Genomic DNA, 15,415 nt, shown 5'->3' with positions numbered 1-15,415 from the left:
CATACCTAGCTCCTCCTTTTCTGGCCCATTCGCCCCTCTGGTTAAGAGCTCAGCGTGGCGATGCAGGGCTCGGATTTGTTGGGCACCAGTGGTGAACAAGCCTGCCCCGCCCCGAGCGGCTAGGCTCCGCCCCTGAGCCCCGGCCCTGTGCGTCCCGCGGGGTTGATCACGAAGATCCCACTCCTCGTTCCTCTGGAACGTTTTGCTCGCGGCGCTATCTCTCTATAAAGTTGTTGTTGCGGCTTCCGCCGCGGGTGGAGAAAGATGGCGTCGGGTGGTGGTGGCTGTAGCGCTTCGGAGAGATTCCCTCCACCTTTTCCTGGCTTGGAGCCGGACTCCGAGGGGGCGGCCGGGGGGTCGGAACCCGAGGCTGGGGACAGCGACACCGAGGGGGAGGATATTTTCACCGGCGCTGCTGCGGCCGTGAGTTCGCACCCTTCGGGGCGACCGGCGGGCGGGCGGGCGCCCCAAAAGGGAAGAGAGGCTAAGCGAGGGTCGAGGAGGCTGGGCAGAGTGGGCCCGGCGAGACCTTGCGTTGGTGACGATGGTCGTGGTTTGGGGGCCATTAATGAGTGCCAAGATGTAGGGGCCTGACTTCCAGGCCCCTGGGGCGGACGGTGAGAGGGGTGTGGTGGCTTCGCCGAGGTCCCTGACAGCTAAGAGCTGCCCAGGCCGGCATTTAGCCCTGCCGTGTGGTGACCCCAAAGACCCACGGGGCTGTTTTGTGGTGGTTTCCTGTCGGCTTGATTTAATAGGTCAGCATAAGGGGATGGAGTGCAGACTTTGCTTTCCCTAACCTTACTGCTCCTAGGATGAATAGTGTTATCTGGAGTGATTCAGGATGGCGACCCGCCCACAAATCCTTTCATTAGTTCAGAGCAAACCGATAATTACCAAAGGCCCGTTCAGGGTCTAGTTTATAAGAGTTAAGTTGACTCCTGATCTCTAAGGAAAATCCTACCAGAACTACATAGACCGCAAGCTTTGTCACTTTTAAAAGGATGTATTAAAGTGCCTAAGTACCTTTGTGGGATCAGATTTGTAAATGTGAGGAGGAAATGGTATCTCCCTTCGTAATATCCAGGTTTCTTGTAAGAGGTGTTGGGAAAAACTAATCTTTATATGTGGAATGTGGAAATCAGTAATCTGTTCTGGAACCATTGGAGATGTTTGGGGCTGTTTTATAAGAATACTGACTCATACCACTTGGGACAGTTCGTTCTAGTTGAAAATTTCGGTAGTAGGTTTGTGAATTTATGTATTATTCTATCTTGGATAATACTTCTCTTCATAGTAGCTATTCAGTATATGAGTGACTAAATAAAACAGTGTTAAGTTCTTTATGCAGCACGTGTCTGAAAAAGTTTGAAGTTTGTTTCATTTATGTCAGAAAGGTTATGTTTCTAGGAACTATCTTTGGTGACATCTTTAGAATTTTCCCCTTTATATTCCGGAATTAAATTCATAATCCCAGCTCAAAAAGTACTTGTTGATGCTAATATAACCACTTAAACTATCTAATGAAGTCTTTGTTATTCTAAGAGATAACGCTTTCTACTATTTTAGTCTTTCTGTATCTCATTTAAAATAAATTTTTGGTCTTTTCCTTTAGTAATACTCCCATAAGGTATCGAGAACAGCTCCTGTTAATAACTGCTGGGATGGTAGACAATCCAACCGAATATCTGAAAATAGAAACTCTGATATTGAAAGTGACTGGTCACATAGGCAAATGATGATTTATTTTGCAAAAAGGACCCTGGAAGGGTGATAGTTATTTTCTAAAATGTTGAAGAGGTTAGGACGTAATTGATATCAGATTACTTTACAGAGGCATGAATACTTCTCTCTTGTAAGACTGTTAAAGTACTTTGCCTAATTTCCAACCAAAGAGAGGAGGAGGGAGTCAGAATGAATTTGTTCTACCACAGAGAGCATAATTATTTTTAGTTAGATCTTGATCCAGGAAAATTGAGTTGCTGAGGAAACTAAAATGCTACTTGTAAGCCATTTCTTGAGCTGCCTGTTCTGATGTTAATCTTCAGAAAGGCAAGACTCCCAAGATTCCTCACTGTTTAAACTGTGACTTTTTTGTTAAATAGTCATTAAATACAAATTATATTCCAGTAAATGTTTTAGTTGTGAGCCAGTGTGAGAAGATAGGGGATTGCCTGTGTCTTAAGGAATAACATTGAAGAATAAAATAAGAACAAGGGCTTTGAAGGCTGATTAAAATCCATCCATGGGATACCTGGGTGGCTCAGTCAGTTAAGTGTCCAACTTCAGCTCAGGTGATGATCTCACTGTTAGGGAGTTTGAGCCCCGCATGGGGCTTTCTGCTGTCAGCGTAGAACCTGCCTAGGATTCTCTGTCTCCCTCTCTCTCTGCCCCTCCCGTGCTCAAGTTCTCTCCCTCTGTCTCTCTCTCAAAAATAAGCATTAAAAAAAAAAATCCATCTAGATTATTACTTGGGCAGAGTACTTAATTACTTTGTATGGTTTCCTAGCCTGTAAAATGTGAGTAATAGTAGTATTTATGTCCACCATTGTGAGGATTAAATTAGAATACCTGTGAAATAACTCATGAAACAGTTGAACATTGGAAACGGTAATTACTCTAAGAATCAAAAAACCAACAGAATCTAATAATGTATTAGAAAAGTTACATATATAGTTTATCAAAATCAAACCAGTAATAAGATTGATTTGATTAGCTAAAAGTCATCAAAGAAGGCACTTAATGACATCAGTAGCATCTTATTAAATTTACCTTCGTGGTGTGTTTTGTTGTGTGTTGGAAGCAAAGGAGGAGTATTAAAAAATTGGGAAGGTGAGGCGTATAAAATTTAAAATAATTTATGGTAGGCATGTAATATCCTGGACAGTGATGTAACAGCTGCTGTTGTTAATCATCCCATCTGTTCCTTTTTAGAGCCCAAGAGGTTTTGTTAATACAGTAATAAACGTATGATTTATGATCAAAAGAGTAGCCCATGATACGCATTTCAGAATCTGCAAACCAGTTACTAATGGGATAGACTGGAGTAAAAAGGATTATTAACACAAATCTGAAATCATTGTCTTAAGACTGAAAACCAGCTGGGAAATATCGTAAAATGGTTCTTAAGAATACCTAAGACCTGAGGCACCTGGGTGGTTCAGTCAGTTAAGTGTCCAACACCTGGTTTCAGCTCAGGTCATGATCTTAGAGTTCGTGAGTTCGAGCCCCATGTTGGGCTCTGTACTGACAGCTGGTTGGGATTCTCCCTCTCCCTCTGTCTCTGCCCCTTATTTATTAAAAAAAATAAATAAAAATTTTTTTAAATTTTTAATAAAATAAATTGAAAAAGAATACCTAAGATCTTATCTTCCTTCTTTCTGCTCCTTACTTTGTGGGCCTATAAATAAAAAGATCTAAAATTCTAAATATATTAGCTGAATGTTTGATCGGACCTGAATCTAAATATGTATCTTTTTAATTAAAACTTTCTTAGCTCTGGGATAAGATTAATTTTTCCTCTTACTAAAAGGAGACAGCAATTTTTGGCCCTCCTAAATCTTAATACTATGTTAAAAAGACTAAATGGCATACATATTATTATGCCTCATTTAACCTCATTGGTCTTACTTCTATACTTCTAAAACTGAAGGATAGAATTGAAGCAAGTTTTTTATTTACCGTCCCAGGAGTTCTTATATGCCCATCTCTTTTTAGCAGTATGCCGGGGCCACAAGTAGATCTACCTTGTAAATGAAGAGAACTGTGGAGATTTTTCTCATGTTAAGAGGAAGGAGGAAAACATAGATAAAAACTTCATTTCACATTGTGGCCAAATCTGGTAACTACTTCTTACTGTGATCCATCAGACCAATTAGAATTTTTTCCCAATACTCATATTCTTGCATTGAAACCCTAGTAATTACAGAAATGGCTAGGAAGAATAAAACAGAATGAAGGAATAGCAGGAGGCTTGAAAAGTCATATATTGAATAACTAGTCTTTGATTAATCAAGACTTATTTACATATTTTCTCTGGTATTTAAGACTAAAGAACATTATAACTCTTATTGGTATTCAAAAGTCATGGATAGCAAGTGGTTTCTGACTGACCATGTTTCATAGACTATAGTGAATTACAGAACTGTAAGTTGTGTATTAACATTTAGACAGGAAAAGACATGTTATTTTTAGAATCCAGCCCTACATCTGTGATCAATATGTATCCTGAGGGAGAATAAATCAGGGTTTTTTTACTGTATGTAAAACATACACAAAATTTACCGTCATAACCTTTTTAATTATAGTGTTCAATAGTATTAACTATACTCACATTTTTATGGAACAGATCTCTAGACCTTTTTCATCTTGCAGTTCTGAAACTCACTACCCATTAAATAAAAACCCCCCTTTTTCCCCTCCCCCAAACCCCAGGAAACCACCATTCTATTTTCTGTTTCTATTAATTTGACTACTTTGAATAATCTTATATAAGTGGAGTCATGCAGTATTTGTCCTTTTGTATCTGGCTTATTTCACTTAGCGTAATGTCCTCAAGGTTCATCCATGTTCTAACATTCATCAGAATTTCCTTCTTAAGGCTGAATAATATTCTATCATATGTATGTATATACCACATTTTGTTTATCCATTCATTCCTCAGTGGACATTTGGGTTGCTTCTACCTCTTGGCTCTTGTGAATACTGCTGCCGGAACATGGGTATGTAAATATCTTTTCAAGACCCTGCTTTCAGTTCTTTTAGATATATACCCAGAAGTGGGATTGCTGGATCATATCGTAGTTCTATTTTTAATTTTTTTTTTTTTTTTTACTTTAGAGAGCAAGCGGGGGAGAAGGGCAGAGGGAGAGAGAATCCCAAGCAGATTCCAGTTCAGCATGGAGCCCGACACAGGGCTCAACCCCACAACCCTGAGACTATGATCCAAGCCGAAGAGTCACACACTCAACTGACTGAGGCACCCCCATTCTTAATTTTTTGAGGAACCTCCCTACTATTTTCCATAACATCACTGTTTTACAATCCCCAAACCAGTCTATTTCCTTTTGTATGCTTATAGGATAACTTCTTTAGATCTGGACAGAATTTGGTAGTTTTAACTAAAAGCTCTAAGGAGATTGGTAGTTTAGCTGGCTAATATTTTAATTCTGTTCTACAAAATACATGGTGGCTGTTCCCAAGGATGTAACATGTCCTCAGTAAATTTCTTGATAATATCTTTATTATTAATCAGACTTAATGTATGTAACAGTATTTAAAAAAACTTTTTTTTAATATTTTTTTAATGTTTATTTTTGAGAGAGAAAGAGACAGAGTGCAAGCAGGGGAGGGGCACAGAGAGAGGGAGACACAGAATCTGAAGCAGGCTCCAGGCTCTGAGCTGTCAGCACAGAGCCCGATGTAGGGCTCGAACCCACGAACTGTGAGATCGTGACCTGAGCCAAAGTCAGATGCTTAACCAACTGAGCCACTCAGGCTGCCCCTATGTAACAGTATTTTTAAATTTTTTCTTAATGTTTTTATTTATTTTTGAGACAGAGAGAGACAGAGCATGATCAGGAGAGAGGCAGAGAGAGAGGGAGACACAGAATCCGAAGCAGGCTCCCGGCTCTGAGCTGTCAGCACAGAACCTTAAGCGGGGCTCAAACTCACAGACTTTGAGATCATGACCTGAGCTGAAGTCAGATGCTTAACTGACTGAGCCACCCAGGCTCCCCATAAACAACAGTTTATTGCTTAGTTTCTTTAGTTGATGGTGTAGTTATAACAAATAGTCATGGATAAGTGTTCCTCTAGTGTATAGTATTTTCTATAGGCATGTTGTCTCAAACACTTGTTTTTGGAGCTAACATCACGTTAGGTGGTCATATTTGGCATTGAAAGATCAGTAGTTGAAATTCCACATTTTTGACACTGATCTGATACATAGGTTCTTGAAAAAGTCAGCAACTGGTGTTATATCCAGATATTCGTTTTTAATGCTCAGCTCAAATTGTAAGCAAGTTTTACTACTACTAAGTTTAGATTTTCTTGAAGTACATAGAATCATTGATTTCTTGATCGTAGAATTGTACTAGCAGTTAACCTAGTTTTCAAGGTGATGCAGGAAAAACTAACAAAAGTATTTACAAAGCAGTTTTGGAGATAGAGGGACGAGAGAAGACTTTTAAAGATGATTAATAACTTAAAATGTATTTGAAATTCAAGTTTGGGGCTTATGAGAGAAGCAATAAAGGTTGCAGTCAGACTTCTGGTTTCTGTAGGGAGCTGCTGCTCCTTTGCTTATTCAGGTGTTAGGGTAGTTCTTATGACATAGCCATTTGTGATTTTTTTTTTTTTTTTGGTTGGGAGGGGAGAGAGGAAAAAGAAACTCCAGTTTCTCTTGGTACTCAAAGCTTCTCCGTACTCTTGAGTAACTGTTGGCATAAATAAATGAGTAGTTGACAGTTACTAGAGCAAGTAGCCATAAGTATCTCATCTCCAGGAAAAGCCTGTTGCTCAACTTTTTCTGGCTTATTCTCTTGCTTAGTCAGATGGACAGCTGGAACTTCATTCTGCTTTCAGAGCACATTTGAACTGAGTTTGCTTTTTCAAAATAGAAGTTAATGCACTCATTAGAACTCTGATCCTACAGCAGTTTTCTGGGCCCTTCTAAGTTATGTTAGCTTGAAACGCAAAAAGTTTAGTAGGGAAATTACACCAGAAAATTCAGTTGATTGTCTGTAGCTAAATTTTGATAGACCATGGTATGCCCTTTCACTTTGATGTCTCTCATTTTCCCCACCCTTCCGGCTTCCCCTTTTTATTTTCATAGTCTTAGAGGGACTAGCTCAGAGGTTCTTTACCTTTTTTGTGTCATGGACCCATTAGTCTGGTGAAGTCTGTGGATCCATCCTCAGAATGTTTTTAAGTGTATAAAATACATAAGATTACAAAGGAAACCAATTACACAGAAATGCAGTTAGCAAAAGCTTAAAACAATTTTATATTAGTAATGTGATTTTTAATGCTTTATGTAGTAAGATCTAAGGATAGGTATAATAACTACCATAATTTTTTTAATGTTTATTTTTGAGAGAGAGCAGGGAAGGGGCAAAGAGAAAGAGAGGGTGGACAGAGGATCCCAAGCAGGCTTGGTGCTGACAGCAGGGAGCCCAAAGCGGGGCTCAAAGTCATGAACCACAAGATCATGATCTGAGCCGAAGGTGGATACTCAACCAACTGAGCCACCCACGTGCCCCACCATAATTAATTTGTAAATAGAGATGAGCATAAATGATATTTTGGGAACTTTAATAACTAATGTCAAATAAAATTATCTGATTTCTATTAGTTATAGTCTCAAGTATTGCTATTACTATTATGGTTTGTTGCCTATCTTTGTAATTGAAGATAATGCTCAATTTCAGGTAGAGGTTAGTGAAAAGGAAATTGTAATTTTATCCCCATCTAAGTTCACAGATACCTCCTGAATTCCCCTACTTTAACTCCTTCAACTGTAAAGGGGGTAATATTGTGGTATCATTTGGGTTAATCAAATATTTAATCAGCTTGTAAAGTAAGATGCACTCTGTTCCCAAATCCAATGGACAGTAAATTCCATTCTCCCAAGTATAGAAGCTTTTACAGCATCTGTGCCATTTTTGAAACATGTGGAAGTGGGTATGGTAAGTAAAATAATTGCTGCCTCCCTAAGATGTCCACATCCTAATCCCAGAAGCTGTGAATGTATTAGGTTACAGAGCAAAGGGTGATTAAGGTTGAAGATGGAATTAAGGTTGCTAGTCAGCTGACCGTTAGGTAGGGAAATTAGTCTAGGTTATCTGAGTGAGCCCAGTGTAATGACAAGGATCCTTTAAAATGAAAGTGTCAGAAAGTGACTATGGAAAAAGAGTACCTACAGAAGAGAGGTACAGAGAGATGCAACCATTGTTGGCTTTGAAGTTGGAGGAAGTAGGCCATCAGGGAAGAAATGTGGGTAGCTTTTAGAATCTAGAAAGATCAAGGCCACAGATTCACCCCCTACAATCTCCACAAAGGAATACAGCCATGGTAACACCTTGATTTTAGCCCAGTGAAACCTGTATTAACTTGTACAAAACTGTAAGTTAATAAATTTGCATTGTTTAAACTGTTAAATTTGTGTTGCAGTAGGGATAGAAAGTGAATGCGCCGTGCCACTTAGCTTGTTTTTCCATGGATGCAGAGGTGGTAAATGGATCAGTATTTCATGCCAGGGTCTTCAGGGGTGACTTTTAAAGACTTGATGATTGCCCTGTTATGTGGGTGTAACTTCTGGGCATAGGTTTTTCCTAATCATCCTTGCCTTGTTACATTAGTATGATCACACGATTCTGTAGCTCTACCTTGCCTTACTAAATTATTATTATTTTTTTTTTGCCAGAAAATCAGTACTGTAGTTCTCCAGAAGCACAGTTACCTTAGCTTTTAATTTAGATTCGACCTCTAAATGCATTTGAGGGTTTTAACAGTACTACCCTTTTGGGGTCTCTTGAATAATGCAAGGCTTCTGCATGGAGCAAAGAGCAGTTGAGCAATATAAGGAAGAATCACAACTGGTTAACCTAAAGGGAAGTTACCAGAATCATAGTAGTACCTTTCAGGACTGAATGACTATGTCAACTGTGGGGGATAGCAAACCCAGGTCTGTCCTTCCCTGAGCTGAGAACATTGTGGCCTGGCCTCATGGTTTGAGGATGGTAATTGGTGAGGAATACCTGTTTGCTCTTAGCACAAGTGCTGTCACTGCAGATCTTTCTAGTGCCTCTGTGAGAGTTAGATTAGGCTGTCCGTGTGTCTTGTAATTATAAACAGAAGTACTTGAACTTTTAAACAGGAGTATCACTGAAATGACCCGATAGAATTAACAGCCTAAAGGAGGCAGCAGGTGTTGGATAGCCTAGCCTAGGATTCTGTCACTAAAGAAAGAATGCCTCCTTTATTTCAGAAAAGGAGAAGGTTGGGGGGATGGGGAGGTAGGCAAGGCTGTTGTCTTACTTTACTAACTATATCACAACCATACTGTTTTCATCACAGAAAATAGTTGTATCTATTGCCTAGAAATTTAACCCCCTTCAAAAAGATGAAGTGGCGCCTGGGTGTCTCAGTTGGCTAAGGTTAAGCGTCCAACTTCGGCCCAGGTCATGAACTTGCAGTTTGTGAGTTCAAGCTCTGCATGGGGTTCTGTGCTGATAGCTTAGAGCCTGGACCCAGCTTCGGATTCTGTGTCTCATTCTCTCTCTGTTCCTCCCCAACTCGCACTCTGTCTCTCTCTCAAAAATAAAGATTAAAAAAAAAAAATGGAATGTTTTGTGATTTACTGACAAGAGGTTTTTAAAATATGAATTATAAAGCAAAGCTTATTTTTAGTATTCATTTTGCAGCTCAGCATAATCAGTGTGCCTCTCGCCTCCCTCAAAATGAGTCCTTTCTGAAATTATAACTCTTGATTCAAAATTAGCTTTTTTTTTTTTTTTAATTTATTTATTTATTGAGAGGGAGGAAGAGGGAGAGAATCCCAAACAGGCTCCACGCTGTTAGTGCAGAGCCTGATGCAGCGTTTAAGCCCACAAACTGTGAGATCATGACCTGAGCTGAAATCAAATCAGACCCTTAACCAACTGAGCCACCCAGGCACCCCCAAAATTAGCTTCTTAATGTAAATTATACCTTAATAATACTGATTAAAGATTAGACTTTTGGGGTGCCTGGGTGGCTTAGTTGGTTGAGCGTCTGACTTCTGCTCAGGTCATGATCTTGCCCTACATTGGGCTCTGTGCAGACAGCTCAGAACCTGGAAACTGCTTTGGATTCTCTATCTCCCTTCCTCTCTGCCCCTCGTCCATTCACATTCTCTCTCTCTCTCTCTCTCTCTCTCTCTCTCTCTCAAAAATAAATAAAAACTTTTTAAAAATTTATTGAAAAAAATATTAGACTTTTAACCTTGGGCATAACATATGAAATGTGTTATTATGCCCAGGTGGGTATTTATTTTGATGACAAGCTGTTATTATAGACCCTAGTCTCATGGAAGACTTGTTTTCTGTTAAAAATTCTTTGTGAATGTGGGATATTATGTCCATTTCTTATCCTTAAAAATAGGTCTCAACTTTTACTGAATCTGATTTTAAGTACAATTTGAGAATATTATGCCTCAAAGGCCACCTGGGTACTGGTACTCCCCAGCCTAAAGAAATAAGCTTAGTTTGTCCAATGCCAATCCAGATCATTCAACTGAAATAAATTTGGTAAAGCCAAAAATAAAACAGATACAAAAAGAGACAAACTTGCGTGCTATATGATATACCCGAGAGAGGGTTATGTAAGAAACTTAAATAAACTTATGGATACTTATGTAAGAAAAGTGTACATCTGACTAATGTTGACTTAGCATGGAAAAATGGGCAAAGAACATCAAGACAACAAGTAGAGGGGTTCAAATGGCCAGTAAACACATGGAAACAAGGGTTTTCACCAGAGAGCACCTGGGTGGCTCAGTCTTAAGCATATGACTTCAGCTCAGGTCATGAGCATCTGGTTTGTGGGTTCAAGCCTTGCATCGGGCTCTGTGCTGACAGAGCCTGGAGTCTGATTCTGTGTCTCCCTGTCTCTCTGTCCCTCCCGCACTCACGCTCTCTTTCAAAAATAAACATTAAAAAAAATTTTTTTAAATAATTTTCACCAATCAGCCTGGCAAACAGTTTTTAAAAGAGAAAGAATTTGGAGCGCCTGCCTGGCTCAGTCTGTAGAACATGTGATTCTTGATTTTGGGGTTGTAAATTCAAGCGGCATGTTGGGTGTAGAGATTACTTAAAAATAAAATCTTGAAGAAAAATAAAGAGTGCTAAATGTTGCTGGGGGTATGACACTTACACGTTGTAGGGGAGGGAATATAAATTGGTGGTCTTTGTGGAAGGCAGGTTAGCAGAGCCTTTGAAAATGTTATGTTCAATAATTCTACCTAAGAATCTGTCCCAAGGATGGGCACCTGGGTGGCTCGTTGGTTGAGTGTCCAACTTCAGCTCAGGTAATGAACTCATGGCTGTGTGTTCAAGCCCACACTGACAGCAAAGACCCCACTTCCGATCCATTGTCCCTCTCTCTCTGCACCTCCCCTGCTCACGCTCACTCTCTCTCAAAAATAAACATTAAAAACAATATATCCCAAAGAAATAATCAAATGTGGACTTATGTATAGGGATGAGTGTCATAGCATTATTTGTGATGATAAAAACCTGTAAACTGTAAGTGTCCCTCCTTAGGGAGATGACTGTGTTGTGGTATACCCATACAATAGAGAGTTAAATCACTAAAAGTGCGATTTTTGTTCAACTCTTGATGACGTGAAAAAATGCTCAAATGGTGCGGGGTGGGGGGGGGGGAGAATACAAAGCTTTACACACATAGAAGATTAATTTTGTAAAAGAACTGCAGAGGAAAGAATAGGGTAGCAAATACAGTAATCAGTCTATCTTCAGCTTTCTTTGAACTCAGCTGGAAGTAGTTTGATTTGGGGGATGGAATCCCAGAGTATATCTGAGGAGTTTTCTATTCTCACAGGTAGTTGTTACCTAGCATACCTAGCATACTTGGAGCACATGTCTTTGTTTTTAGCACATGTCACATGTCTTTGTTTTTAGCTCATGTCACAGTTCTAGTCAAGTGACTTATGATTTGGGCTTAAAAGGGGATCTGGGGGAGGAAGAGAGGCAGGCAGCCATGCTCTGGTTGTCTTTGGAATGTTCTGGGTCTGTCTTTTCTGATTATTATAAGGAAAGGCAGGCTGGTGTTCTAACATTGCTTCAGAAACTGTTCTTAGTGTTTAAACTTCCGACTTTAGATGAATCAGAAATGGAGAGCTTGTTTTATTCATCTCCATATCACAAGAATGTGTTAATCTAGGTGTTTTTTTTTTTTTTTAAATGGCTAAATTCTAACCTGTGCCTTTCCTGTTGCTTTAGTCTCCCTGGTGAACTAGTAAATTACATTTGGATACGTATATGTATGTATTATGTATGTATATGTATATATATACATATGTGTGTGTATATATACATATATATGTATATATGCACACACACACACACACACACACACACACACACACACCCTTAATGTGCCACAAGCTTTAATCTCTCCTAGATCTCCATTTGGAGATGACTGGTATCTGTGAGAATTGAATTAAAAGAAATCAGATGGCTGTGGCGCCTGGGTGGCTCAGTCCGTTAAGCGACTGACTTCGGCTCAGGTCATGATCTCACAGTTCATGAGTTCGAGCCCCGCGTAGGGCTCTGTGCTGACAGCTCAGAACCTGGAGCCTGCTCCGGATTCTGTGTCTCCCTCTCTCTCTGCCCCTCCCCCGCTTGCACTCTGTCTGTCTCTCTCTCTCTGGGAAATAAACATTTAAAAAAAAATCAGATGGCTTTTTGTGAGATCCCCATACTGTACAAGAGCACTAGAGTATGTATAGAAAGGAAATACGTATGTAGGAAAGTAGTTGGCAAAGTATGAGGCAAAAGGGAACCATGGATTTTGCTTTGCCCTATTATTTGTAGTAATTTGCCCTATTTAGTAGGGCAAATTATTTGTAGTTATTTGCCCTATTATTTGCAGTAATTTTTTTGTTGTTTTAAGCACCTAGAAAACAGGATCACTGTCTTTGAGTTGGTATAACATTTAAGCATATGCAACTAAGTATTCATTAAACTTTTATTAGCATAGAAAAGTTCCAGTAGGAGCATTGTTTGTTAACATAAATCTACATATTGGTAGCAGTTTTTTGCCTGAGGGTGGCCCCAGTATTGAGACTGAGCTGTTTGCATGGCAAATTCACAGTACCCAATAGATCTGTCATTTTACATTTTCTGTTGGGTCAGAAAAGGCCTGTTTCTGAGGAACAAACTCCCTCAGATTTGTTAAGGAAATGTTTCATAAAAGATTCCTTAAATCAGGTCTTTTAACTGATTTGGCCTTGGGGTCTGACTTCAAAACGCTGCAATACCACACCATGGCTTTTGAAGCCAGATTCCCAGCGTTCTGTTCATGTTCTGCACAATCCAGCTTTGTTCGCTCTGGTACCGGTCTGGGGCCCCACCCAACCCTTGTTTGTGGGTGATCACTGAGCTTTTGATAGAGGCCATCAACTGATTGTATTTTTACCATGTGCCCAGGAAGCTAAGTGTGACTGGTTTTTATTCTGGTAGCCTGGCATGGGTGTGGTTGAAAATTGTGTCTGTGTAATTTAGGGATAAAATTATCTTTTTATCAGATAAGTTGTATTTATGAACAGCATTAGATATAAAATGTCATACCTTCCTTTGCCTGTCATGGGGTCAGGATTATCTACCCAACTGGGTTTCTGTGAACAGTTTAGTCACAGCCACACCATAAGGTAGGATCAGAGCTTTAATTCTGCACTCCAATGTGGTTTACTGGTCACTAGAATGTGCCCCATCAGCATTTGAAAGAATAAAGGTCATCAAGTGAGAAGGAGAAATGCATTTGGATAGGTTCTTTTGAAAATTATCTTGTGTACACATACCCATGTCAGTATCATATGCTTTGGAATAGGGCATTTCAGCAAGGTTATGGTGTTAGAAATTAACCCTGAAATCTGTGAGTTTATTTTAGCTCTGTGATTGGGCAGTACTTACATCACTAATGATGATTTGCTGCTTATTGAACTGACTGAATCGTGGGCCCGTCTTCCCTAAACACCTGGGGGTACAATTGAGGGATGCATTAAAAGTCGCTTTTTAGGTTTGTTTTTAATGGTACTGTTTTATTCAGAGTGTCTCTTCATTTTCAGAGTAAGCCCCAGTCTCCAAAGAGAGTTGCTTCCCTTCCCATCAACAATGGCTCCAAAGAAAATGGGATCCATGAGGAACAAGACCAAGAACCTCAGGATCTCTTTGCAGGCAAGTATGGACTCATAACTTACACTAGAAGTCTTCTAAGTTGCTGAGTTAATAAGCAAGATGTATATCGGAAACATAACTCCACATAAGGATATGGTTATGGAGGATTCCAAATCGTGTAGAATATAGTCCCTGCTATCAAGATTCTGACAGGTTTAGGGAGTAAGACATAAACATACAGATCGAGTTAAACAAGCTACTAAACAATATAAATGTGGCAAGAATGCTAGAAATACTAAGTCTCAGATCTTTGAGATCAGACTAAAGTAGTAGCTTTAGACTTTTAAGACCAAGACTCATAGTAAGAATTACATTTTGTGTCATAATCCAAAATATATACATATTTATATAAAACTGAAACAAAATTTTATTAAGTGACTTGCTTTTACAATACAATCTGAAATTTTCTGTTGTTTCTCCTTTTTTTTTTTTTAACTGCTATTTACAACCCATTAAGTTGATTTCATAGTTCACCAAAGAACCACAGCCTGCAGTTTGAAAAACATTAGTATGGTGTGAGGTTTCTTAACCTTGGCACTAGTAACATTTTGGGCCTAATAATTATTTGTTGAGAGGGCCTCCCTGTTTTCAGCAGGGGATGATTTTGCCCCCCAGAAGACACTTGGCAATGGTGAGAGCCATTTTTGGTTGTCACAGCTGGTAGTGCTATTAGTATCTGGTGGATAGAGGATGTAAATGCTGCTAAAAACCTTGTAATACACAAGATAAGCCCTCACAAAAAAATTATTTAGCTCAAAATGTCCGTAGTGCCCACATTGAGAAACCCTGGCTAGGAGTGACCTTGGAAGACTTCCTGGAAGAAGCAGAACTTATGTAGGAGAAAAAGGAGAAACAGTACTAATGGTTGGGCAGGTAAGTTTGAAAGCCAGTCAATAAACTTGAACCAGAGCAGGGAGTTCTTAGAGACGCCCTGGAAGATAAGGCTTGAAATGTAGTTTGGGAGGCTTTTAGACATCAGTAATAATTACAGTTTGAATTTTCATCCTACTGTCAACTAAGAGCCACTGGCCATTTTGAATAAAGAAAGTGATATCAGGGGCTCCTGGGTGGCTCAGTCGGTTAAGTGTCTGACTCTTGATTTGGGCTTCGGTCTTCATCTCCTGGTTCATGGGTTCAAGCCACATGTCAGGCTCGGTGCTGACAGTGCAGAACCTGATTGGGATTTTCTCTCTTTGCTCCTCCCCTGCTTGCACATGCACTTTCTCTCTAAATAAATACATAAATAAATTTTAAGAAAAAATAGAGTGATATGGGTAAAGTAATGTTTTAAGAAGACTGATCTAGTGGAATTACTATATAAAATGGATTGCAGTAGAGAAAAACTAGATACTTCAGAAGGCAGTTACAGATTTGCTTAAGAATGAAATGGCAGGGCACCTGGGTGGTTCAATCATTAAGCATCTGACTTTGGCTTAGGTTATGATTTCATGATTAGTGAG

At 39.5% G+C, this 15,415-nt stretch overlaps 1 protein-coding gene across 2 annotated transcripts in view; it reads left to right on the top strand.

Annotated features, from left to right (window-relative positions):
- SNX1 (sorting nexin 1) overlaps nt 1–15,415 on the top strand; it is a 39,508-nt gene that overhangs the window by 1,468 nt on the left and 22,625 nt on the right. The window contains exons 1-2 of one of the 2 annotated variants that reach the window (XM_007084504.3): nt 173–423; nt 13,847–13,955. In XM_007084504.3, the coding sequence (XP_007084566.1) occupies nt 265–423; nt 13,847–13,955 (268 nt within the window). In that variant the 5' untranslated portion in view covers nt 173–264. Of the gene's footprint in view, nt 1–172; nt 424–13,846; nt 13,956–15,415 lie in introns of those variants that run through there. The other variant, XM_042988671.1, reaches the window with a different exon arrangement.

Source organism: Panthera tigris, chromosome B3, assembly GCF_018350195.1.
Source record: "Panthera tigris isolate Pti1 chromosome B3, P.tigris_Pti1_mat1.1, whole genome shotgun sequence".
In the NCBI taxonomy this organism is placed as follows: domain Eukaryota; kingdom Metazoa; phylum Chordata; class Mammalia; order Carnivora; family Felidae; genus Panthera; species Panthera tigris.
The sequence above is the reverse complement of the archived record's forward strand: the minus strand, read 5'-3'. Positions and strand labels throughout refer to the sequence as shown.